This window comes from Clinocottus analis, unplaced genomic scaffold, assembly GCF_023055335.1.
Source record: "Clinocottus analis isolate CAN_PGR_092001 unplaced genomic scaffold, fCliAna1.0.p SCAF_1, whole genome shotgun sequence".
Taxonomy (NCBI): Eukaryota; Metazoa; Chordata; class Actinopteri; order Perciformes; family Cottidae; genus Clinocottus; species Clinocottus analis.
The window spans coordinates 16,035,370-16,063,081 of NW_027175820.1; the positions used below are offsets into that span (position 1 = coordinate 16,035,370).

At 41.5% G+C, this 27,712-nt stretch overlaps 1 protein-coding gene across 1 annotated transcript in view; it reads right to left on the reverse strand.

Moving 5' to 3' along the window:
• Positions 1-435: 435 nt before the first annotated feature.
• The window catches only part of ush2a (Usher syndrome 2A (autosomal recessive, mild)), a 196,158-nt gene continuing 168,881 nt past the window's right edge, over positions 436-27,712 (reverse strand). Inside the window, exons 73-94 of the mRNA XM_068575666.1 lie at positions 26,885-27,102; positions 26,656-26,792; positions 15,197-15,282; positions 14,950-15,091; positions 14,145-14,486; positions 13,595-13,956; positions 13,078-13,447; positions 12,569-12,850; positions 12,279-12,448; positions 10,377-10,707; positions 5,896-6,102; positions 5,601-5,693; positions 5,088-5,233; positions 4,811-4,929; positions 4,353-4,451; positions 4,079-4,255; positions 3,895-3,978; positions 3,485-3,626; positions 3,108-3,264; positions 2,159-2,224; positions 1,084-1,284; positions 436-821 (exon numbers count right to left, since the gene is read on the reverse strand). Coding sequence (XP_068431767.1) covers positions 729-821; positions 1,084-1,284; positions 2,159-2,224; positions 3,108-3,264; positions 3,485-3,626; positions 3,895-3,978; positions 4,079-4,255; positions 4,353-4,451; positions 4,811-4,929; positions 5,088-5,233; positions 5,601-5,693; positions 5,896-6,102; positions 10,377-10,707; positions 12,279-12,448; positions 12,569-12,850; positions 13,078-13,447; positions 13,595-13,956; positions 14,145-14,486; positions 14,950-15,091; positions 15,197-15,282; positions 26,656-26,792; positions 26,885-27,102 — 4,024 coding nt within the window. The 3' untranslated portion in view covers positions 436-728. The remainder of the gene's footprint in view (positions 822-1,083; positions 1,285-2,158; positions 2,225-3,107; positions 3,265-3,484; positions 3,627-3,894; positions 3,979-4,078; positions 4,256-4,352; positions 4,452-4,810; positions 4,930-5,087; positions 5,234-5,600; positions 5,694-5,895; positions 6,103-10,376; positions 10,708-12,278; positions 12,449-12,568; positions 12,851-13,077; positions 13,448-13,594; positions 13,957-14,144; positions 14,487-14,949; positions 15,092-15,196; positions 15,283-26,655; positions 26,793-26,884; positions 27,103-27,712) is intronic.

A 27,712-nucleotide genomic window follows, 5' to 3' on the forward strand; every position in this document is an offset into this window, starting at 1 on the left:
CAACTATCACTGTGTTTTGTGGTACATTGTGTTTGCTAATCGCCTAGAAGACTAATGGATGATTAGAAAACCCTTGAAAACTTGTGCAATGATGTTAGCACAGCTGAAAACAGTTCTGCTGGTGAGAGAAGATATGAAACTGGGCTTCCTTTGAGCATCACATTTGTGGGTTCAATTATTCTCTCAAAATCGCAAGAAAAAGAGAACTTTCACGTTAAACTTGCCAGTCTATTAAGAACTTTCAAAGAAACGAAAAATGTGTCTGAGTGACCCCAAACTTTTTGAACGGTACTGTGTGTGTATATATGTAAATGTAGTTTGACATTTTGACATGAATGGTGCTGTAAAACAGTTCCTCTCAGGTATTTGGATGAGCATTAGCATGGATAATACTTATTAACACAGTAACAGTGCAATATGACATAATCAAAACAATTATTGGTCCTCAATGCTGAACATTACTTTTAATGTATTTTCAAGACTTTCTAAATCCTATTTCAAGCATTGTAAGCCGTCTAAATAACTTTCCACACTTCCCAGTCTTGTTCGGCGCCCTGTCTGTCCTCAGCTAACACTGAATACCAGGTATGTATTTTATTTTGCAGTCTTGGCTTGAAACAACGTCTGATTTGCGACTGTGAAACCGGATTAGAAAATGTCTTTTTTGTGCGCCTGCTGTGTTTTTGTATGTTTTTTTTCTTCTTTTTTTGCAGTGACCAGTAGCGATCTTAGAGATGAGTGTCAGTGAACATGGTTTGCTCCTGGTTTTTTACAGACCCTAAAGCCTTGATGGCGTCCACAAACTCGTCGTCCTCCACATACTGAAAGAGAACACATACAGTTAGCTCTTGAGTGGTTTAAAAAGCCGACAACATTGCGTCTTTTCACTGGAGAGTTGGAGAGTCTTTCCGTGTACTCGACTGCCAGCTTCACACAAATTATCTCTCAGAACCTAAATGAATGACTCATCTTGGAGTAAATGCACCTGGTATCCTTGATGGAGCTGTACTATAAAACAAAGTCTGTCAGGACTGTAATTTCAACATATAACATCATTTAACATAAATATATTTCCAGCCTCACCAGTCCAGAATCATGTCCCAGTGGGTTGTCCCAGCTTCCTTCCTCCATCATCAGTGACTTCCTGTCAATCAGCTGACTGACGCTGCGGTGCAGGGAATGCTGGGAGTAGGCCTGGCTGAGGTCTGTGTGGCTGGGGACCCGAAGCACAGACATGGGGCTGAACCGTGAGCTGCTACCGGCGATCTTTGTGTCCGTCAGGCCCTAAAGGATGGATTTGAGTTTTGTCAGGCAGTGATTTAAAAGAACATGATACAAATCATATACTTCATATTACTGCAAACTATGTTCTCATGCATGCTGTAGTTTTGAATTAGATTAATATGAAACACACGCACACACACACACACACACACACACACACACACACACACACACACACACACACTATCATGTTATTTGTGATAGATTTCACAGCCTTACTGCTCACCAGAAAAAAATGCATTTGTGTGTTCTAGATATTATTGAATGAATCAAGAAGCAAGTGAGGTAAGTGTAGTCATGACTCTGTTGCCTCCCAACTGGAAATTATCGATTCAAATAATGTTTCACACTAAAATATTATATTTGATTTATAATTAAAAAGTGTATCTTATTGTCATACCATCAACAATCAACAGGGGGCAGTATCCAGCAAGGATTGGCCCATTGAAACCCACATGAGAGGAACTTTTACATTTTCTTGAGCCATAAAAAAAAATAGAAGATTGAAATAATGACACAATTTTCCTTTGCAGATGAACTAGTATAAGCTCTGGCTTCATGGTTGCTGCTGTCAAGCTTGGATATATCAGATGAGATCATTTGTTGTGCGTACAAACCAACAGACTGTACAACATATCTTACCTTTATGATAATTCATATCATTACATACACACATGAAGCATGCACTACAAAGAAACAGACATGCGTAGAAAGGCGCCCACACAAATTCACAATCCCATACCTCAGTGTACACAGTGAAGCTTTATAGTATAACGTTGCTGATCTCAACACAGTCGGCTACAGTGTCAAACTGCAGGGGGACAATAAAATAAACATTTAGGCTTTTGACAGTAAATATAGAAAACAGTCTTACTGTGGGACGGTCGGGGAGCAGCACGGAGCTGGAGTGATGTTTAGAGCACAATGCAGGGCAGGGCCTCTGAGAGAGAGAGAGGGAGAGAGAGAGAGAGAGAGAGAGAGAGAGAGAGAGAGAGAGAGAGAGAAAAGAGAGAGAGAGAGAGAGAGAGAGAGAGAGGGAGAATATATATATAAAAGAAAATAAAAGAAGAAGAAAGACGAATGATTTTTTTTTTTTTAAAGATATGTGGGAGAAAATGACATTGAGGAATAGTAAGACTGGAATGAAAGTGGGTAACTTAGAAAGTAAATGAATAACACAATAAATCAACCAGAGGATAAAGGTGGATCATTTAGTTTGAGTAGTAGTGATATTGGTAGTTATTGTTATTGAGTGATCAAGCAGTTATACAGGGATGAAGTCTCGAAACATGTTCTCATTTCTAAAATGCTGTTTTTCATAGGCATGATAAAAACAGCTGTGTAAACCTTTTTCAGAGTTTGATTTGAGTAAAAAACATCAAACAAATTAAACTTTAGTTCCAGTTTTATTTTACTGCTTTGTTTACGTTACACAATGTTACACAATGTTACCCATGTTACGTGGGAAACATTTAACAAGCCACACAGGCGTGAACAAATACAGTTAAAACTGAAGCAGTCACTCACTGGTATCACAGAACCTCATTTCTGTTCAAAGCTTTCCAGTACCAGTCGTTGTTGCAGCCCCCTCTGGTGGAGCAAATACTACGACACAGCTGCTCTTGAAAACTATTTAAATAAACGTGTGCAATCTGTAGGAAAAGGTCTTTTGATTAAGTTACCCAGTGAGATTAAGAAATCAAACCAAAACCTTCTGAAACAGTCTTGTTTGTTTCCACCTCCGTTTTATCTCTTCTTACTTGTTTTAAGCTTTTTTTTCTCCCCTGTTTGTAAACCCGACTACCTCTCTCTGTCTCTCTTACTGCAATCTGCGCTTTCAACCGTCGTGTCCTTTTCCTTCTATGAGCTCCTTGCTGCTCTGCTCCTCTCACCATGTGCGTCTCTCCCCCGGCCCTCCTAGTCTTCTGAAGCATGACCAGCGGGGGGCGCTCTCTGGCTGATGGATTCTTCCTCAGGGCTCTAAAGGGGAGAAAAACCATCCACAGTCTTTTGTTCTGGTTGTTCTTTGGATTAATCAATTTCTACATAGAGTGTGTTGGGCTTTGTAAGGACAAGTTATGCTCAGTTTTATGTCTCAGTGCAGTTAAACATTATCCAGTGCAGAGTATCCGAGGGAAAGAAATGATATCCTATTGGATGTATGTGTATCTTTGACACGCTGCGTATAACATTAGAATACCTTTGTAGCACGAGGCCCAGCAGCAGGGCGAGCAGAAACAGACCCAGCAGGGCTAACAACAAGATGAACCACAGCTCAGAGTAAACCGGTGTTGCTGACATGCTGATGCCCTCTTTACCAACGTCTTCAGGCTCAGGAGAACCTGCAGAGAAATATAAATACGTTATGAGTTTAACTATATGATTCGTTCCATGTACTGCTTGTGTATTTATTTTTCAGTTACCTTACTATGTCTATGTACTGTAATGTTATTACATTTGACAACATTTTTAACAAAAAACATGATGGCAAAAACTGATTCTTAAATCACTGAGGAATATTCTGATTCAGGTCAGATTTCTCCAGATATGTGTTTGTGTGTGTGTGTGTGTGTGTGTGTGTGTATGTGTGTGTGTGAATGCGTACTTTACCTAGGCCTGTTGCAGGGCTATATCTGATGGTGGGAGTACTGGCGCTGCCACTGTTTGTGGTACAAGTCACTTGAAAAGAAAGAGCTAAGGGAAGAAAGACAGAGAGAGAAAAAAAGTGCGTATGAACCTGTCACCACCTGGTATAGATTTGGAAGTGGATTTGTATGTATATGTGTGTTCTCACTTTTCTGTGAGGTGCGTGGAATATGGAGATAGCTGTAGAAACCAGTATAGACCCTCAGCTGGCTCTCGGTCACACTAAACTCCTTCAGATAACCGTTGAGGGAGAAGGACCCCGTCCAGTCCAGCCAAATAACTGTCAGGTTGCCGTCCACCGAGAAGGGAGACACAAACTGTGGGGCTGGAGGGAGAGAGAGAGGGGACACGAGACACTTTGGTTGTATGTTTATGTTTCTTGAGACTGCTTCGCTGGCAGATTAGAGAGACACATGTGTTACCTTCACTGAGTGTTGTGACAGCAGTCCAGTTGGAGGCAGTGCTGCCCATGTTGTTGAAGCAGGCAGCTCTCAGCTGATAGGTGGAGTACGGCTGGAGACCTGCTCACATTAGTTCAGTTTTATTCACACAAAATACATAACACAAACAGACAAACAACAACACTAAACAAGTACCTCTTGAAGTCCTTATAATTAGCGGTTACCCAGTTCAGCTCAATTATTATTACTTACATCTTTCACCTGCCTCCTAGTAAAGGTGTTTGTTTAAGTTTTTATTGACAAAAAGGTGGGAATTTAACTGCTTTTATACTTTGAAAAAGAATTATTAGAGCCATTGATCCTCTTTCTTATTCCAGTTTTGTTACTGATGCAAATACAACCTTTACTGTGAAGCGAGCCAGGACAACTTGGATTTGTATTTAAAAAAACATCTTGATTTGACATGATCACGAACAAACCTGTCACGTTGTAGCTCCTCCTTTTGCCAAAGAAACAGATTTCTATTGGCCCTTCAATGCAAGGGAGGGGCACAGGCTGGGGAGGCTGCGGGCAAGGTGATCTGAGATGTAGTTCACAGCTGGAAACAGAGACAAAGAAAGAAAGAGAGTAAGGGAGCGAGAGTGAAATTATGGTCTGTGTATCTGCTCATGCCTTCTGTCTCACTCACTAATGAAATCTAAATGCCAACTGTTGAAATACACTGAACAAGGTACACTTCATATGTTTTCTGCCAACCTCTCAATAACTCCATTAGGTGCCAGAGGCTCATCCCATTCCAGCTGAACAGAGCGGGAGGTCAGGGTGATGGGGCGAGGCGGAGGCTGTTGGGCCGGAGGGGCAGCCAAGGTGTGGAGCTCGCCCAGTGGACCCTGGCTGCAGCACTGCCAAATGTTCAAAACCGAGTGTCCAAAAGGTAAAGTATTTCTGAGTGTACTGTGTCGTCTCAGAATTCATAGAAATATTACAAACACAATATGTAAACATTTAGTTCAGGGAGTTGTTTTGAAATGAAAAGGGTAACTACAGTAACAATATAACAATAATCTAAGACAAGCAGAAAAATAAAAACTAATCAACCAACTAAGCCACATTGTGACTGTAACAATCTCAAGCAAAACAATACAAACTCCAGATTACTGATAGTATTCAATCTGGTGACCATCGTTTCTTTATCAGGACTATTTCAAAGCAAAGATAAATGGATTATCATCCTATCAATATATTGTATCTATAAATCTGTACTGTTACCTGATAACAGGTGCAGGCCTCAACTCCTATCCAGTACTGAGTGTAGGAACGTAAGCCATGGAGTGTCTGCTGAAGGGATGTACCCTCTGAGAGCTACAGGAAGGGAAGAGTACGAGGGGGAGATCTGTTAATATTTTGGGCAGTCATATAATTGAGAAGCAAATATTTGGTCAAGAGGAAAAATTCAAAATAGAAGCGAGAGATGAGTGAAAGAAAAGGGCTGGAGAGAAAAGAAATCAAACTGAGTAATTCAACTTTTAAATAGGGGAATGTTGAATGCAGTATTATACTTCACCAGAGTGTAGTTGTTGTGGTTCACTGAGAACACTCTGTAAATGCTAACAATCCCATTGGGTCGGGCTGGAGGATGCATGTTCACTAGTGCTGAGGTTGCTGAAACACGCAGGAAAATAGGTGCGCATACACCCTCAGGTGGGGCAGGTCCTGTTCGCCCATTGGCCCACGGACTGGCAGAACGACCGGCTGAATTCACTGCCCACAGCTGTCAGACAAAACCACATGTACGTTAATGATATGACAACGACGCTCAAATCACATATATGATTCATGGTGAATTATGGAGTGGCATCTGAGAATAAGTCAGAGACAACAACTTTTTTCACCAGTCATTAGAAATGTAGGTGCATTTTATGAACTCTTAATGATGAAAGCTTCTCTTAATTACCTGGTCTCCACCAGACCACCAAAAGGATATAAGTCAATTCATTGAACCATCCATCAAAACTACCATCAGCAGTGAGAGCAAAACCTTTTCAACATGCAACCCAACACGAACATATCTGCATGACAATTACTTTTCACCTTCATCAAGGAGTTATTCTCACACGCACACGGGGAGAGCACGCGCTCGCACACACACACACACACACACACACACACACACACACACACACACACACACACACACACACACACACACACACACACACAGAGTAATCTTATTTGTGTGCTTGTGTTGGGTATAATTATAGGGTGTACACAGCACAGGGTCAGGCAGGGTGGAGATTTGCATGTGTAAGTCATCTGTAGCCTGTCAGAAGTAGTGCAGAAGGCAGATGGATGGGTATGAGCTTTACTGGTGAAAGTGTGTGTCTATTGTGTGTATGTGTGTGTGTGATGTGTTGTTTGAAGGTGTGATGACGAGTTTTGTGCGTGTATGCTTGTGCATGCAAGTGTGTTAAGAGTTGAATTAACCTCAATAATAGTCAATTAGGCTGTGATCAATCAGGCTGATTGATCTAAGTGACAGCACAGATGGACTGAGATGGGAGAGGGGAAGGAAGAATGGAAGATGGAGAGACTGGGAATGAGGAGGAGGACAGAAGGAAGGGTGGACAAAGCAGAAAGAGAGAAAGCAGGAGAGATTTTGTTGTGGCTCCAATTGTACCCGCTTAGATATAGTTGGAGATAAGATTGTTTCTTTCTTAGTATGAGTTGCATCATTGTGTGCATGCAGATGCATCCAGATATGAAAGAGGCAACTTTTATATTCACTTATTAAAATCACGTCACACAAACACAACATTTTAGTGTCTGATCCAATAAACTCAAAAAGGGACAGACACATTTGCCCTTGAAAGTGTTTTTGGGGTAATGTGTATTATTTCTTTGTGACTTGACTAGTTTCCTACCAGGATTCACCCACCGGCCCATCAAACTGTCTGCTGCTTTTAAAAGGGATGAGAGGATCTGATGATATTAGCGCACACCGACTCCATCAGCTCATACTGAACATTTCCTGCTTCCCGACTTGTGGCACATATTCTTTGCTGCACCTCGTTTGTGTTTCAACCTGAAATCTGAATGAAATTGCACATTGGTGTATTAATGGAGCATTCAGACTGACAGCTACCTTTGAGGAAAACATTGCAAAGGTCTGCATTGATGTAGGTTGGGTTGGATATAGGGCGCTTGTACGAAGAGTAAAACGAATCAGCAAGTCCTGTTTGAAGGCTTACCAGCCAAAAAGACGCCCGCTGCATTCATTCTTCTTTGAGGCAGGATTTAAAAACTCCAAAGTTATTACAGATGAAATCATTTTCTCCTTCAACTCAGTGTCGGCAACTGTAATTGCAAAGTAAGTCCAATCTTACAAACACATGTTGCAAGATCTTTTACCTGGTATTAATAATGAATGTATGTCAATTGCCAATGTGAGTTGCAAGAGTTTAGGCCAAAGCTGATCCAGGATCAACTTGATGTACTGAAAAAGGTATCTAAGTACACAAACAGTGTATGTCCTATTTATTCTAAGAGTGCATGACAGCTCAAAAGCTTCAGGGAAAGGGATTAACAAGCTTGGATAATAAGCAAATGTAGTTATACAGATGATTGAGACTCCAACGTAACCTTATCTGAGAGAATGTGTTATATATGTTACAACGTTTTCACAACACGAATGAAGTATAAGAATAAAAAAGAGATAGAATGACAAATTAAAGAGAAACTCCTAAAGAAAAATAAAAACAAACTTTTGAGTGTCACAGATGCACTTAGTTTTGACCTTCTGAGGAAAACTTGACAAAGGCTAAATCTGCCACATTTGCATCATAAAGATGCTTCTAAATACCTGAGTTTGTATTAATTCTGAATGTGTCTATTTGTTAGCATGGTATGTAATAATGGCAACAAGGTCCTGATTGTACCTGTTATGAAAACATTTATAACTTGTAATCAACAAAATATTTTGTAGAAAGGATACAACATGTCTGGTTAAATAGCCAGAAGGAAAGAGGGGAAGAAAACGTGTTACATTACATGTGTAGTTTCAACTCAGAAACTGCAGCTTGACTTGTTGCTTAAAGGAATTTCAATTAAATTAGCTCCTGCCATCACATACCATTATAACTGCCTTAATGACATATTTCTACCCAGCAACAACCATGTTCTTCCCCTAAGCAACACAGTTAAAGCCTCGTGACGCAACGCTTTTTGGCTTGATTAAGAAGTTTGTGCCACATAGACAGAATGGAGAGAAAAAGTTCAAAACTAAAGTCAGTCCAGATCACCTTGCCCTTGATCCAGTGCTAAAAGGTAGAACTCATCTCTTCATCCTTATATCATTTACAGACTTTTTACTGCTTTCTCTCGTCCTCTCTCCTCCTATTGGGCCGTGGTTTGGCTTATTAGACACAAAATAAAAATATACCCCGTTAGGTGCCATGGCAGCAAATGTGCCACCATGGCAACAAACGACTTCAGGAAGCTACCGGAGAGTATTTGAGCATTTTTATTGGACGGTTGGACTGCGGACTCAATTTCAACGCTCTGATAGGACAACGGAGCTACTTGGCGGGTGCATCTACTTGGGGTGAAGGGGCTAAGTTGTGTGAAAGTGGGCAGTAATTAAAACCAAGCATAAAGCTGTCAATAGGAGCTTATGACCCAGTGTAATTAGCCTAATATGATTTCTCTCTCTGCACTGTGGTGTGCTAAACTGAATTGACTTATCGTCCTTGTGTACTCCTGAAACACTGAGAGAGGGGATGAGAGCCAGAGAGGTACATAGACAGATTAACAGCTAAATAAAAATAAAGCTAGATAGACAGAAAGCCAGACAGGTGGGTAGATAAAAACATTGACTAGAAGATTGGTAAATAGACAGGCAGACACAGAAAAAATATAGATTATTGTTGTAGATTGAGAGAAATGACATGTCCAACAATGTATACAGTATCCTTGCTTCTCTGTTTGTGACACTCGCATATCTTTACATGCACACACAAACAGACACGCAGAGTACTAATGTGTGCACGGACATCACACACATACCAGCACCTTGTCCACGTACTGCACTGACACATCCTCAGGGGACGTGTAGCGGTCACCATTAAAAGGTCTTTCCAATACAAGCTCTGTTACCAAGGGGGCTAACAGTTAATTCGATTGGCTGGCTGGTAATCAGGAAGTGGGGTGCTCTGAGGGCCCAGTGATTAATGGCTCTGTTGCCCGCCCGTCATCTCCCAAAGCTCCTCCCTCCCTCCCTCCCTCCTCCTGTCATAAATTAGGACCTCGTAAATAAAGACGGCACCACAATCAGGCAAACTCAATCAATTACACAGGTTCTGTGGCCTCAGCTCGTATGTCTGACAGGCAGGAATGCTAATGTTATTGTTGCTTCCAAAGGGCTAGCCTGTCAATTAGCGTACTGCACAACAGCATGAATATGGACCCCACCATTTAACACCTGTCGGATTACCTGGCTGTGTGTGGATGTCTGTGTATGCTGCCGTGTATGGATAGACTGCATCAGTTGAGGTGTGTGTGTGGGACTGAACTTTTGGAAAACATTTCATTGTGAAAGAAGACCACACCTTGTGATGATCACATCAGATTTAGACTCCAAATGAGTTTCACAGACCACAATAAAACATTCAACTTTGTTTCTACATTCAGTGCAGAGAACAAACGTTTTCCTAAATTAGTATAAGCAGAATCCATTTGGACAAGTTGCCCTTCAGGTTTAGCGTTCAATCCTATTTTCTTGATGTAATACATCAATTCTAGTTGTTTTTCGAGATAAATAATGTGTGTAGAACGTTGATTTATCCTTTTTAATACAAATTAGAAAGACAGCTAAAAACAAGTTTGTGTTTGAAGTGACTATATATATTGGTTTCCATTTTGAATACAGAAGAAGTTTACCAGGACTAACAAGTTAGCAACGCACACACGCAGGCACGCACACGCACACGCACACACACACACACACACACACACACACACACACACACTTCAATGCACAAAGATTTGTACCTGGTACTGGTATACAGTATACGGTTTGAGTGCTTCATCTTTGCAAGTAGTAGAGATATTCCTGTAAACAAGTGTCGCTGCATCACGTCTGTGGACATCAGTGGTATGGTCCAGTCTGCGGTACACCTCGTAATGGAGGACTCTTCCATTTGGCTCAGCTGGAGGAGACCAGGTGAGCAGAAAGGTCGTCTGTAGGCCTGTGTGCACGTCCGGCTGAAGGTCCAACACTGCGGCTGTTTGTCCAGCAGGGGGAGCTTCCAGAGTGAGTATAGATGCCCAGTCACTGGAGGAGCAGCCCAGCGCAGTGCATGCCTCCACCCTCACTTCATACCTACACACACATATCAGCAGACTTTAGAATGCAATAATTAGTGAGGTTTGTGTATTGCGTAAGAGACCATTGTGGGGAAAGAACACATGTAGCTTAGATACTTAAATACATATTTGAGCTTAAAAAACAAAACACGCATTATTAAGAAACTGCATGTTGCATCTACTTCTTAGTTCAGATGTATTTAGAAATGTATTTCGGGGGACAGTAAAAGTTTTAGATAACATTTTCAGAAAGTTCACCATGTTTTCCCTGTTTCAAACTATTAAAGACAAAATTGCAGTCCAGCTAATGGAGCAATTCTCCAATTAAAAATCACATGTTTGATATTATGTCTGTCGCCACCATATGTCCATTGAGCCTTACTCGACTACAACAAGACAACCAACATTATGAGGTAACTCATTTGGAAGATGAGAGAGAGGAGTGAGGGAGAGAAATAGAGAGAGAAGGTGATGAAGACTACTTGAATGGATAGAAGGTCATCAGAGAAAGGGGAAGCGATCTTTCGATGATACGGCTGATAACCTTGTATCAGAATCAGAATCAGCTTTAATGGCCATGAACATTCACACATACATGGAATTTGACGCCGGATTCTGCGCTATAAAAGATATATAAATAGATATAAAAGATAAATATAAATATATTTATTAGCTGAATCTTAACACCACATACATACACACACTTTTTGAGAGGTTGTTTTTCCACCGAAATTAAGATATTTGCATCTTGACAGACATTCGTATCCTAATTTTTTTTACATGGCTCAGAAATACAGCGTTTGACTTTACCCTCTTTTTCCATCTCGACCCGCTTTTACTTACTAGTTCATATAAGTTCACTTAAAGTTTAATCATTTTAAAATATATGTTAACTTTAGAGCTGCAATAACAACTATGTCCAATGTGAATTCATCTTTTGATTATTTTCTTGATTAATCAATAGTTGTTTGGTTTATACATCTAATCACTGCCTAAGATGACATACTCAAATGTCTTGGTGTAAATTTAGTATCAAAGAGGGGTAAAGAAAATAGAAATGAATAATAAAAGCTGGAATCACAGAATCATTATTAATAATAATACTTAAATAAATGTAAAGATGACCAAAATAGTTGACAATGTATTTTATATTTCACCAGCTGTTTCGAAATTGATTGATTAAAAAATAAATTAAATGAGGGTTATTAATTGAGTGAAATAAGAATGAGGTGAACCTAGCTCTGGTATTAACAATACATCAGTGCCTGGCTTGTGGTAGTTTGTAAAACGTCTACCAGTGTTTGTTTGTTTTTACCAAGAGATGGCACTATGTTCCCTTAATATGTGGTATTCCTCTCCATTTTATCTTCATTACAGTATTTATTACACATAGAAATAGGAACCGGTTTTGTTCTGTTGTTTTCTTCACTGTTATAGGCAATGCAGTTTAATACAAATGTAAAATCTTCAACCTTCAGCTTTGTAATAAAGAAAAAAACTACATTCTTATCCTACTTATACATGTACCATACATTTCATATATAAACTGCTGCATAAAAGAGTTAACTGTGGTGGAGATCTACGGACCTGTGGTAAGGAGCCAGCCCATGCAGAGTGGTGTGTCGGTCAGAGAAGTCACCGTCCTCGTGAGTGAACACAGTGCTGGTGATTCTGAGTTGGACTGGATCTTTTTGATATACAGTGTAACTCACAATGTCCCCATTAGGACGGGCTGGAGTACTCCAATCAACTCTCAACTGGAAACACAAACAGCATAAACACTTTTAAACAACCATTCAGAGACAGTAGGAAGATAAACCTGTGTGATGTTGTGATTCACCTGTTATTTATTAGGACTGAATAGATGGATGACTCACCTGGCTTGGTCCCAATGGCGTCAGTGTTGGAAGACCGACACCAGAAGGAGCTGACGAGTGTGTCTTTGCTGTGGCCGCTGTGCTGCTCACGGTCCCTTTGCTGTTGTTGACCCTTATAACGTAGCTGTATTCTACACTTGGCAACAGTGTGAAGTCGTGGTAATGGGCCTCAGTGCCAACATAGATAACTTCACCATCCCTGCGCAGTTCATAACCTGTGATGATGCCATTAGGGTGCTCCGGTGGTCTCCAGCTCACCTCCACTGACTCTGGGCCAGTAACCTTTAAGGAAAAGGTCGAAGATCACATTAAACAGAGCTACAAGTAACACAACCCACTTGAAAACTCGACAAATATTACCCAAATTTAATAAAAATATTAGTTATTATAAAAATGTTTCTACATGATTATTGAATATGCAGGGTAGATGAAGTTTTGGCTAAGTTCTAATTGATATTTCCAACTGGTTACAGAGGTTTCACTGGAAGTCTAAGATAACCTTAACACACCTTAAGAGTCGGGGTGGGCAGGCCAGTGGGAGGAGCCTCCTCAGTCACTATGGACATTGAGGCGCTGGCAGTGCACCCACCGTTGGTACAAGCCAAAAGGACCAGATGATATGTCGTGTGTGGCCGCAGATCTGACAACACTGTATTTAGTTCTCTTCCATGATACGTCTCTTCGTTGTTCAATTTCAGCACATATTTAGTCACCTCTCCATTCTGTGTCGGTGGTTTACTCCAGGAAATGTTTATACTATTGGATGTGATACTCTCCACTCTGGGAGCTTCCACTGTGGCAGGTGGAGCCTCTAGAGTTGTGATGTCTGTATAAGTGCTAGTGGTGCATCCCTCAGACGTGCAGGCTATAATTGAGTAGCTGCAGAAAAGAATAAAGGAGAATTAAAGTCTAATCATCTCTATCAAAACATACAAATTAGCTTGCGGTTATTTAGAATCCCAATAGTAAGCATTCAGGTTAGTTACTTTGAGAAAACACAGTGGAATGAGTAAAAGTAAGCAATACCTATATGTTGAAAATGGCAAGAGGTCTTCGTCGGTGTAGCTGAGGACAGTGGGGTCAAAACTAAATGAGAAACTGACATTGTTCCTCTGAATCCTGTAGGACTGAAGTATCCCGTTGGGCTCCAAAGGAGGGCTCCAGGACACCAACACCTCACTGGGCTGGCCTTGGAGGTGGCTCACTTTTGGGGGAGCTAGACCACGAGGAGGGGCCTGTCTGGTTGTCACAGTTACCCAGGGGCTCCGGGTGTGTCCAGTAGGGTTGTGAGTCCGGACACTGAATTGGTACTGTGTCCAGGGACGCAGAGCAGTCACTGTATATGAAATGAAGTCAGCATGTTGTGGGGATGATTCTCTGAACAGCACCTGTTGTGAATAATAAAGGTTGATGAGTTGTAAAGTGGGAACACCATGTTTTTATTTGATGACTCCCATAGGTATGGATAGAAGTGGCACCTTGCTATTCAATCATTATAATGACAAATGGTCAAACTGACCATGCACTTTAAAGTCACTGCCTGTAACTTCAGAGAAGTGTGTTTAGTTCCACTTACCTTTTCCCTTTCAATATCCTCTTCATTACTCCTTCCATTCCCCACTTCCTCCAAAATTCTCCCTATTAAGTAATACTCTCCAATTGGTCCGTTGGGCAGGGAGGGAGGGCCCCAGGTAAGTGCCACGCGGTCTGGGCCAATGAAGAGAGGCCTGGGAGGGGGCTGAGAAGCAGGTGGAGCTGCTGCTGTGGTGACATGCTGGGGTGGGGTGCGTGTGCAGCCGGCTAAGGTGCAAGCTTCAAGAATCAAAGAATACGTGGTCCATGGCTCCAAACGACGAAACAAGAAGTTGCGCAATAGTCCACTGAATTCCAGGTTCCCCTCACTGTACAAGTTGTACATCTAGAAATAAAGAGATAGAAAGCAGGCAAGAGGAAAGAAAAGTATGCGAGTATGCAGTGGGAGAGGAGAGAAAGAGAAGACATATTGTAGGTGGATTAATGCAGGACATAGTTGGAAGAGTTGAAGGGCAAAGATGCCAAGCAGAGGAGAGGAAAGAAGAAGAAAAAACGTCATACTGTAAGTATGTGGTAATGGTGCAAGTATATTGCTGTGCACATAGTGTGTCCATCAATGTGTGAATTAGTTGCTGAATTACATGGGTATATTATGTGTCTTGTAAGTTGGTAATTTACAAGTGTATGTGTGTAAATGCAAAGTGTTGGTGTCTATCTGAGGATTCGACTGTCTTCACCTCTGTGAGATGGGTTTTATCTGTGGAGCATTATGCCCCGTGTCAGCTGCTCAATGATATGCGTACACTTTGGTATTGTCTTAGTTTTTTTGAAGTGTGTATTGAATGTACCGTGACTATTCCGTTTGGAGCACTTGGCTGATCCCAGATAAGCAGCAACGCCCTGCCCTGCTCTCTCTGCTCCACTGTAAAATTAGTCAGGCCAGCCGGAGAAGCCTCCAGGGTCCTAATGGCAACCCATGGACTCGACACACTCCCTGAGGGTTGCAAAACATCTGTGCTCAATGGAGGAGGTCAGTGGTTGGTGCTGGTATCATCTACTACTGATATTTTAAATACTTTACTGATCATAATCAACCTACCTGCTTCATTCACAGCTTCTACTTGCAGACTATACTGGCTGTACGGTTCCAGACCATAGACTGTTGCTTCTTGGACTGAACCCTTAGAGAAGAAGAAAGACACCAAGGTATGATTATTGGGAGTGGTTGTAGGGAGGATGAGATATGGGAGAGAAAAGAGGGAAGACAATGGAATCATTGGGCAAGAGTTAAAAGGAGAATAAAATGAGAGTGCCGATGGAAACAACAAAGTGAGTTGCATGCCATAGCAAGAGAAGGGAAAGAGTTAGTTACACAAACAAATCCTGCATGAATAAAAACCAGAGCATTACTCATTAAATTGGGGAATGAAAATGAACACTGAAACAATGGCGAGCTAAGATGACATGACATGGGATTTGTGATATCAACATTTCAACATACAGGCTTTTCTATGGTAAAGTAAGTAGACACCAGAGAAGTGAGAGAGACAGAGAGAGAGAATGGCAGGCAGACGGCTGTCCCTTGTGGGTGAATTCAAAGCTTCCAGATTGAGTGTTTATGTCACACATGCACCCTTTAATACACACACAAACAGACACACACACACACACACACACACACACACACACACACACACACACACACACACACGCACACACAGAGTGAGTCTGCCAGTAGCTTTAGGCAGTGGGACCCAGCCCAACACCCTGGCAGACACAGGGGCAGTGTGTGTGTGTGTGTGTGTGTGTGTGTGTGTGTGTGTGTGTGTGTGTCTGTGATACAGTGAGAACACCATTTACTAATTGATAAGAGACACACTGTTGTTTCAGAAGGCCCTGGCGTGCAATGACATGGTAGTGAGGGACCACTAGGCTCCAGGACTGCCTGTTTGTTTATGACTGTGAGCTTTAAAGTCGCTATGAGAACGATGTTTTTGTGTGTGTGTGTGAACATATTTGTGTGATTGCACAACATAGGAGGCTGTATTTTTTTTTTCAAGTGTTGAGTCTACAGTGAAAAAAAAGTGTCTGTTCAGGATTGTATGCTTTCAGTTAATCAAGCATATGTAAAGAGATTAACTGGTAACACACTTCAATGCAGCAGCAAGAGGATCAAAAAGCTCCAATTCAAGCTGAATCAAATGAAAACCCTGACAAATCACCGTAGCCTGGCACCAAGGATGAACTGTCTGAACAACAACCAGAATGCATGTATTCACTGTTTTCATGTCTGGGAGCCAACGTGTTTTTCATCCACAGTAAAATAGGATTAATAAGCCCCTCGACACCTAGACACAAGCTAAATCCTCCTGCAAATCACAGCACTTCTCGGTAGAGAGAGAGAGAGAGAGAGAGAGAGAGAGAGAGAGAGAGAGAGAGAGAGAGAGAGAGAGAGAGAGAGAAAAAGAGGGGAGGGGGGGACAAAGAGAGAGAGGGACAGGGATGGAGGGAGATAAAAAGAAAAGGCGGTGAAAGTGAGAAAAAAGGACTGAAAGAAAAAAGAGATTGGAATTACATGAAGTATACATAAGTAAAGCAATGTAGGACATACAGTCTGAAAAGAGGGATAAAAAAGAGAAAGATGTGAGTAAGTTAATAACTGATGAGGGAAATTTAAAAAAAGGAGACAGGACGAGGAGGGAGTGTAGAAAGTCTACGACAGAGAGAGATTGAGTGAATTGGTGAAAAAAAGAGGAAGGAAGCTAAAGTGGGAGAGAAAAAAAGATAGATGTGGCAAAAGGGAGAGACAGATTAAGTGAGCGAGAATGAGAGATCTCTCTACCTTAAAAGCCAGTGAAATATGTGAGGCATGTGGCCTATAAAGCGGTTAACATATGCACATTGTCAATAGCAGCATCTGGCGCTGGCAGCTTTTATAGGAGCGTGGAGACTCTGCTACACGCCTCTAGATGGCAATACATTCAAACACTTTATCACTGAAACACACCACATTAACGGCCTCTGAACACTCATTCAACACACACACACACACACACACACACACACACGCACACGCACACATACACACACACACACACACACACACACACACACACACACACACACACTTAACAATCAAGCGCTATGAAATTCACCAGCTCAGCCTGTTAAGAGCACACAAACATGCACATACAGATCCGCAGACAGGCAGTAATCAAATGGTGTAACACTAAAACCCACTCCTATTACATTACATTAACAGCTTCCTCAATAACTATTTCTCTCTCATACATACACATGTGAAGAGACACACCATCAAAACACTTTCACAGTATCTTATAACACACATACCTAGGAATATGTAGGAAAAAGTTACATGAATAACAGAGTTAAGGTAAATTTAGGATGCACTAATCCACTATTAAGGTAAAGGGGAGTATAGGAAATTAAAAATAGAAAAAAGACCACATAGTTGGAATATGATTCCCCAATCTCATATTTGTGCTTTCTATTATGCATTATACCACATTTTTACTTTATGTATACAATAGAGCAATTGACCTTGAGTAATATTATAAATTGTTATTAAATGGATGTTTTATTTTGGATGTTTCAGCATCAATGGTGGATAGAGCTGTATTGTAATTGAGCAGTAGATATTTATTTCACTGTAATAAATATATCTGGTTCTAGTGATTTTATATATCTGCTGCAGCATCAGCGAAATGATATCTGTAATGATTGATCAAGCTCCTTTTGATAAATGATTGTGTTTTGGAAAAAAAAGGGCCAAACTATGAAGACCACATGAATGGCTACAATGTAAAATATGAAAGCGAAAGGTTGTCATCAACCTAAATTCAGTGAACATGTGTGTGGATGATCAAAGTAACTAGTTAATCATGCCAAATGCAAAAGAACAGAGGGGGAGCAAGAAGTCACGAGAGAGAGCGAGAGAGATGAGGGAGGGTTCAGAGAGATTTTCACAGATGTAAAGGAAAAAAAAATGTAAACAAGACAGAGGGAGAGAAACGGAGACAATGATGGGAACGAAGAGAAGAGACAGGAAGAGGTGTCACTAATTTATACATTAAAGAGCCCTCAGATCTTACATGGTTCAACACAACTTAGCATTGAGGGCAAGCAATTTATTCAATCTTTTATTTCCTCTTTCTTTCTCTTTGGTGTGTGAGCTGAGCTAAAGCAGGGGTCCTCTGGAAAGTGTTTGTGTTTCTGCATGCGTAGCCTATGTAAAAGGGTCAGTTTGATCCTTGTGCAAATATATCGGTATCTGTTTATTTGTGTACATTTGCATGAATCCTAACAAGACCACATCTGCATGCATCTTTTTTTGTACCCGTGTGTCCCGAGCAAGTGCACAGCTGTGTGTGTGTGTGTGTGTGTGATTTTCAGGTGGAGAGGCATGGTGCGGCCGGGGGGACAATGTGTGATACTAATTAAGAATAACCATGTGTATTTGTCAAAAGAATTATGCTGATTATCTCACAAAGGCCCCAGCACTGGGCCCCGCAGAGAGACAGAGACAGAGAGACGGACCAGCATTAGCATATGTCTACACACATGCATGCACGTACAGACACACATGCTCTCTCTCTCTCTCTCTCTCTCTCTTTCTCTCTCTCTCTCACACAGACACAGGCACAGGCGCACACACACACACACACACACACACACACACACACACACACACACACACACACACACACACACACACACACACACACACACACAGCTAAAAGTAGTTCAGTGCCTCAGAACATACATGAAAGAAGCATGCCTAATGATTGGTGATTGGGGTCCACTTGGGCTGCCATTGGGATGTTTCTCTTCACAGGCCTTGTCTGGTCTCTCTGCTCTGTCTTATTAAGTCCTGGAGAGATAATAAAGCACCATGCTGTTTCACCTTTTTTATGTGCCTCAGTTCTTTCAGTGTGTGGTCAAACATGCCATGATCAGAAAAGCTCCAATTCAAGTCAATTCAGCTCAATTCAATTCTTTAGCCCAGTCTATTAACACAAGCTGTGCCCTGACCAGCCCTGTGAGAGCAGTAATTGTTTTCGAAGGTTTCTGAGGTGAGCCAGTACACCACACGCTGCTCTCTTGCACCCCATGCCAAGCTCTCAAGCCAAGTTTGTACGTGTGTGTACGTATTTGTGTGCGCATGCCTAATTCAATGCTGCTGGAACAACTGCCCTATGTCTGTTTGCAAATGCCCTGCGTGGGTGTCCCTGCGAGTCAGTGTGCGTTAGACAAACCCTGACACACGCAGATGATCGTGCGACACGCACACACACATACAGAAGCACACTCTCAGACACACAAAGTGCCATTAGGCATGTGTTTTGTCTGTGGCCAGCACAGACTTAGAGAGGGACTGCAGGGGTCTGGAACAGGCAAGCCCACTTCACACCGACAGCCATGATTGGCTTTGGCGGCTCTAGACCCCAGGAGCAGCATTTTGGTGTGCAGATATGCATAAGTGTGTGTGGTGTGTGTGTGTTTGAGGGATGTGGCTAAAGACTAGTGGACAGTAGTAATGGAGCACAGTGCTTAAAGTGCACCGATATCTCCTGAAATTGAAATGAGAGAGCATGTGTTTGTCTTTGCATGCAATTTAATCTAAGGTTTGTTTTATTTATTTATTATTACTATATATTTACCAGTGCTGTTGTTTTTTTAATTAATTACATTTTTTTGTACAAGCAGTTTCCAGACAAGGGCTGTTCTCGAGTATTTTGTGCCTTTTCTGTCTTTTGGTGGGTAGAGACGGGTAATGAACAAATTTTCCCTTTTATTTTACACACACACACACACACACACACACACACACACACACACACACACACACACACACACACACACACACACACACATCCACTTACATACACTCGCACACGCCTTCCTCCAGAGTTAAATGGATTCAGTCATCACAAATATACAAAACTACTTTTTTCTCCATTTCTCTTATAAGCACTCACACTCAGCATTCTTCTAAAGTGATGACCATCACAGCACAGTTGCTGCACTAAACACCCATTAAGACAAGTGGAGAGCACTACACTGGATGGTGTGGCCTCTTCACAGACAGACACACAATAACACACAACCTGTCATTACTGAGAGGAAGAGAGAGAGAGAGAGAGAGAAAGAGAGAGAGAGAGCACAATGAGAGAAGAAGGAAGAGGAAGTAGGAGAATATAAACTAAAAAAATCACTTGAGAGAGGGAGACAGACAAAGAGGGAATGGAGGGGGGTGAAGATGGATGAGAATAACATAAAAACTGTAATTTGTGACAGAGATAGAGAAACCCCAGATGGAAATTTAGAGATGGAGGGAGAACTGAGCAGAAAGAGGAGTTGTGAATAAGAAGAGGAGACGGAGAAAAAGATTGCAGGGAGGAGAAGAGGGAGTGTTGCAGCCTGATTATTTGGCTGTTTATGCAGAATGCTAAGAGCCCTCCAATCAGAGTTGGAGACCTCGAACTAAGGGGTCTGATAGGCCGAGGGCCCAACGAACTCTGCATCCAAGTCTCCTTATTCTCTCCTCTAATCCTTCCTTCCTCTCTTCACCTGTCTTCTCTCCTCTCAACCTCCTCATCCCTCTCACCCTCTGTGCACTCAACTCTACATTGCTCTCCTGTCTCCACTCCCTTGTCTCCCTCATTTGTTAAAGGGTGTCACTGAAAGCAAGGGCAAAGCCGCAACGTTCCTATTTCTTTGACCACCCACTATCCTCAGCTCTGTCTCTTTGGTGGTTAAGCGTCACAAAGAGGAAAGCTGAAAGTAAGAGTGTGCAAAGCAACAAGTGAAGGAGTAAAGATGTTTCCAAATCCTGTTTTCATGCTACAACACAACTTATATTTACAGATTCAACCTGGCTAAACCATGTGAGTCTATTTTCCATACATACTGTAAAGTATTTAAGACCTACATATTGTACTATATCCAGATTTTCATAGTGTGAAAAACACTATGGTGGCTGAGAGAGGTTGATACACGGCAACCTAATAAAACATGCAAATAGACAAAAGACAAGCAAATGAGAAAACATCTTTTCCACTTGGACAACACTTCTGATAAATTCAGAAATATGTTGCTAAAATGTTGCTGAAATACATAACAAAACACTGCAAGCCATTAGATGATTTCCATTTAATTGTCCAGCAAATTTAAAAATATTGCAAAATTAGCCTCAATAAGGCTCGTTTCCATCAACTGATTTGGAGGAAATAAACTTGGCTACGGCATAGTTTAGTTAGAAGTTGGCGCTATCGGCTCCACATTGCTTTAACCCGTCTAAACATATGGAAACATATCTAACCCATTTACAAGACGCCAGTGTAGAGAGGTCTTTAGTCTTGTGTCATGTGAGAGAAAAGTTTTCTACATCTGATTTAACGTGGGCATTTACACATCTTATTGAGCACATCAACTGTTTTTTGACATAAAGTTTACATAAAGCTTTTCTAATGCAATACTTAAAAAATGCTTCGAAAGATGTTGTTGGAAACACTGCTACGGATGAATTGAGTCAACAATGTTTGTTTTAGTTTTAACATTCTGATTCCAAATGAATGGTAATGATTGCTATACAACTGCTAACTGGTTCAATTCTGCGTGAGACCTGTATTAGAAATCAAAAGGAAAAAGAAATAGGTTTTGAGGAAATATGCTTTTTTGCTGAGAGTCTTTTGCTGAATCACTTGTTGCTAGTGTGAAGTTGCCAGTTATCAGTATAGACTCATGAAAGTAATTTACAAAGAAATACTCACTTCTGGTATGTACGAATTAAACAAAGGATTCATAAAATACTATTCAAGAACCAGGGTAGCTGTAACCACTGCTTCTCGTCTCTGCTCTAAGCTCAGCTAGGATACAATCAAGTAAGCTGGCTGCAGCCTCATGTCTATCCAACAGATTGTATCGATCTTCTCATCTAACTCTCAACAAGAAAGCAAACTAAGTATATTTTCCTAAATGTTGAATTATTTCTCTACTTCAGATTAGCTCACTTGCTTGTCAACCTGGAAGCATGCCGTCTGAGCTTTTCTCAGTCCTTTTGGTGATGCTCACATTGTTACCTTGCAATCAAACAGGCAAAACGGTGTCCTATTTAAACACATTCCCACTTTGCATATCTGAGCAAACGTGTCAGTTTGAAACACATGCCAACATACAGTATTCTCAAACTCTGCATCTGTATTCATACTGTGCGTTCAAACCTTGTGTTTAACATTGCTACTTATTTGTCCAAATCTAATCATTCAACGCACTTGCAGAGCATTCATGTCGAAGTACACACCACATGTGACGATGACATGTCCGTACTTTTATACATCTCACAACTGCGCATGCCAAAATACACACATTCTGACTATGCAGGTGACACACAAACACTCGCACACACACATCATAAAAACTCATGTTGGCATTGAGACACAGTTCGCCGGCTGGCCCTTGCTGTCCCGCACTCTCTGACGGTCTCTTAATGGTAAACTAACAGATTGTAAACATGCTGCTTGCTCTCTCTCTTTCTCTCTATCCATCTCTCTTCTTTCCTCACTCTATTCTTTCCTCACCTCTTTTACTTCCCTATTACCCCTGTTTACTTAATGCTTCCTTCTCTATTCCCATCCCTTCTTCTCTTTTCCTCTTTCGCTCTCTCTCTTTCTCTCTCTCTCTATTCCTGGGGTATTTTTTAAACAATGTGTCCTTCATGTACGGTTGGTTACGGGGTGTACAGAAGGACATCATTAGCGCTGGTGGTTAAGCTGTAATTTACACCATTACCGAGGTAGGGGCCATTTTTATTGCCTAGTAAATTTCAGCTCTGAAATATTTAGACCATATGGCTCAATTTGTGTAATAACCTTAATTTCCAAGCACCCTTCAGCTCCCTTCAGCGCCGGCTGTTGTTGGCGGATGGTGGAGTGGTGTGTGTACACATTTGTATGTGTGTGCACGGTTTTGGGTTGAAACACGCACACACACACACACACACATTCACACACACGTATATGCGTACACAGACGCATGGACATGGCAAAAATGTTAACGCATACTTTGCACATAACCTCTTCCACACGCATTACACACTCTCTCTTCCACACGCTCTCACTGATTCATTCATTCACACACACTTAAACACATACACACACACACACACACACACACACACACACACACACACACACGTATGCATGGCGGTAGCAGATTAATAGGGTGTCAGCTTGTGTTTGGGTGAGGGAGCGTCAGGCGTCGGCCAGATGGTTCTCAGGGATGATGACTGTCAGGGGTCCTGCTCTGATCAATGGGATGTATTAATACAGCACACGCACATTGTTGAACAGACACACATAAACATAAATATGTTCTGCATGTACACAGGCACACATGCAACTATATTCAGACATATGTAGAGTAACACACACGCACGCGCGCACACACACGCGCGCGCACACACACACACACACACACACACACACACACACACACACACACACACACACACACACACACACACACACACACACACACACATGCACAAGGTCTAACTTCACCAGTGGTCCCAAGGGCCACAGTGTAACATCTGGAAGAGCCAAGGGAGGGAGAAAAGGACAGAAGATTAAAAAAGGAGAAAGAGGGAGGTGGTAGGCAGGGAAATACAGGAGGCAGGAGGATTTAAAAAGTGGATCCAGGGAGAAAAGAGCAGCTACAGATGCAAGAGGAGAGAGAAAAGTGACTGTAAGAGGGAAATGAGGTGCAAAGGGTGTAAGGAGATTGAGAAGGATTTAAACATGGAAGGGGTAAAAGAAGGTTGTAAAAATGATGAGAGAAAAGTGCAAATGTAAAAGAGGATCTGAGGGATTTAAGGGTGGGGTAGAAGGGGATGTAGGTAGCGGAATGGGAGGGTGCAGAGGAAAACAGGACGAGACCAAAGAAAGAAGAGATTGAACAGGCAGAACATTTAGAAGATCTACAAGGTGGTGAAAGATGTGGACAGAAAACGACTATGAGAGGATCAGGAGAGGCATGAGGGCAGGTGCATGTAACAAAGGTGGATGTTTAGCTGCCCACCAAAACCCTTGGCCAGAATTCCGTTAGAGCTCAGTGATTCGAGATGGAAAAGCCAAACAGTGCATGAAAAAGAGTGAGAGAAAAAGAGAAAAGCATAAAGAGGAAGAAAATAATTAAGAAAATGATAAAGCAAAGGAAAAGTAAAGGAAGCACAAAGCAAGACAAGGAACTTGACAGAGTGAGTGACTAACATGTCTGTCGGAAAGGCGTAAAGCATGGAGAGTGAATTTGTGTGTGTGGGACTGTGTGTGCGCCAGGCAGCGCGTCGGGGTCTAGTGAGGCAGGCCGCCTGCGCCTCGTACCCTCATTCCGTCCGATTGCCATGACGACCCCATTAATCAGCCAAGCTGGCACAGAGCAAGGTTCCCAGCCTGAGATCAATACACACACAAATACACACATACCAATTTGACACACGCACATGCAGGCACGCACGCGCAAACAAACACTATATCCACAATTTAAAAAATTAGGAGCAGAAGAAAATGGTTGAACATTAAGGAGGGAAAAAAGTTAACTAAGTGAGGAGAAAGCATACAAGAAGAAATGATAAAAGACAGCCTCTCCTTAAAGCTGTACAAACAAATATGTTCCTGTGGTATACAATTCAGGGGAACTTATTATTTCAAATGTTTTCAAGATGCCTCTTTCTATGCCTCTGAGATTATAGAACCCTTTGAAGCTGATTGCTTGTCTCTTAAACCTCAAATTAACTCACCTTTTAAGTTTCAAAAATCATTTTCAGTACAAAGTCAAGACACAAAAGCCGAAGAGGCTCGTCCTTTTCAAGTTAGCTCAGAACTTTGTTTCTTTGTGTATTTCTGGGCGCATCTGGTGAAGGCACCTGCGTGACAAACGACCGCCACCAAAATAAGGCTATGCCATGTCAATGAGCCTCTCTCTCTCTCACACACACACACACACACACACACACACACACACACACACACACACACACACATACACACACGCACACACACACACACACACACACACAAACAGAGTGTCCCATATCAATGAGAAGGTGAAAGGTCTCCATTTACATCTTGTATTAATTATGAGTGACAAGCCAAAGGTCACCGAGGGAGAAGAGGCCACTCGTATGGACAGAATATAGATCTATGCTTCTACCGCTTCTCCCCCTTTCGCTCTCCTGCCTCCTTTCCCTATCTATCACTCTGTCTCGCCCCCCTCTTGTTCCTTCACTTGTCTTTTCATCCCCCCTCCACGCTCTCGTTAGGTCTTACTCATTCTTGTTCCTCTTTTCTTGTATCTCTCTTGCTTTCTCTATTATCTGTATTATTCTTTGTTCTACCAATCTGTCTCCCTGTCTTTTACCCATTTCTCTCAAGTGTGTGAATATTAATGTGTTTATCTCCAATACACACACACACACACACACACACACACACACACACACACACACACACACACACACACACACACACACACAGGCATGTGGTGGTGTGCAGAGAGGATGCTCATCACTGTTGGCGACTATCCCATTGCAACTTTGGGTGAACTTAGACTCATTGAGCTGCCAACTCATATTTAGACTAGACAGAGTCTGCATGTGTGTGTGATTGTGTTTTTAGATTGATGGCGCTTGTGTATTGTTAGAGAATCAGACATGGCCCAAATTTGTGGCTAGGGCCCTGTGCATCTACAGTCAGAGCCAAGTATTTGGACTGTAACACAACTTTTCAAATGTTGCCTCTTTAGGGAATTCCAAATGATTTGAACTGAAGCAGTCAATACTTGGTTGAAGTGTAGACTTTCAGCTTTAATTAAAAAACAACAACAGTTAGTAATTGGACAACCTTATATAGTTTTGAATATAATGATTATTTTTAACACTTGGAGGGAAATCCGTTGCAGTCAATGATTGCCTGAAGTCTTGCACCCATAGTCATCACCAATCATTGAGTTTCCTCCGTTGGCTTCCCGGCCTTTTGGTGTTGGCGTTCATAGCTTCTCTTTAAGAATGTACCAAACTGTTGATTTGGCCAATCCTAATGTTTCTGCTATCTGCCTGATAGCTTTGTGTAGTTTGTCAGCCTTTTAATGGCCTCCTTTTTTTGCATTGACACCTCTATGGTCCTCATGCTTAGAGTTCTCTAGACCAGTTACCAAATTAAACATTTTGAATCAACTCAAGACCTTTTATCTGCTTAACTTGTCATGAAATAAAGAGGGAAACAGCCACACCTGGTCATCAAACCGTATGTAAAAATTCTGAAAATGTGGGGGACTGTGGGAAAATGGCTGTAGTTTCTAAATAGCTAATGTGGAATTTTTGTTATATCCATTGGATTAAAGCTTAAAGTCTACACTTCAACCACATATTGAGTGCTGTATTTCAAATTCTTTGGAGTCGTGTAAAGAGGCAAAACTAGAAACATTGGGTCAATGTCTTAATACTTATGGCCTTGACTGTATCTTCATGTGTGTATTACCTCCACAGTGAGAGCAATAACAGCAGTTGAGTTGAGCGTTGGGTCCTGTTGGTGCTTCTTGTAAACCAGTCTATAATGGGAAATGAGACCGTTGGGCTGTCCTGGTTCCCTCCATTTCAGATGGGCTGAGTATGCACCTGTCAAAGTGCACAGCATATGGGACTGTTACATTGAATCAACACAAGAACATTTTAACCAAACCAGTCATCATGTGACTTGGTGAACTCACCGGTGGGTGTGACAGTGGGTGGGGCCATATCTTGTGGTTCTGCCTGTAAGGTCCGAGCTAAAGCCCACTGGCTCAGAACTGAGCCTTTAGAGTTGTGCGAGCGAAGCCTGTACTGCAGGTAGCTGAAGGGTCGCAGGGCAGGGCTTGCATCATAAAATTCAAGTGGCCCACTGGACCAGATAAAAACCAGCAGCTCCTCCTCTGTTCCTAATGGACGCCTATAACAGAATTAATACTTGAATCAGCCATTCATGAAACCATCTTCAATATAGTTTTGTGTATATTCATATTTTTATCTGAATAATACAGTTAAAGTTATGTTAAATTGAAACCACTTAAGTTGTTCTTAATATATGAAAAGCAGCACTTTAGATATGCTTGAATAACTGGTCTTTTCGAAGCATTTGTGGGAAAAAATACTGCTACCAGAAATACCAGAAATACTGCTCTATTTTTCAAAGCAAACTACATTTCTATTTGCACCTGTATTGAAAGTGTATTGACATTTTAAATCTTGTGTAGATTCAAAATATACTTCAATTATGCTTTAAATAAAAGAAAAAAAGGTAATATACCACTTTTGCTTGATATGTTCAAAAACTCTTTAACCCAAGGTACTCTGCCACAAACTATGATAAATGCATCAATTACGCTGTTGTTAAAACCTGGAAACCTGGAAAGATGCAAATGAATGTGGATCCTACTGACCAATTTCTCTTCTTAATGCAGATTATAAAATTCTGACGAAAGCACTAGCTATGCGTCTGGAAACAACAATTCATAAAGTAACTTCTGAAGACCAAAATGGCTTCATAAGGAATCATTTCA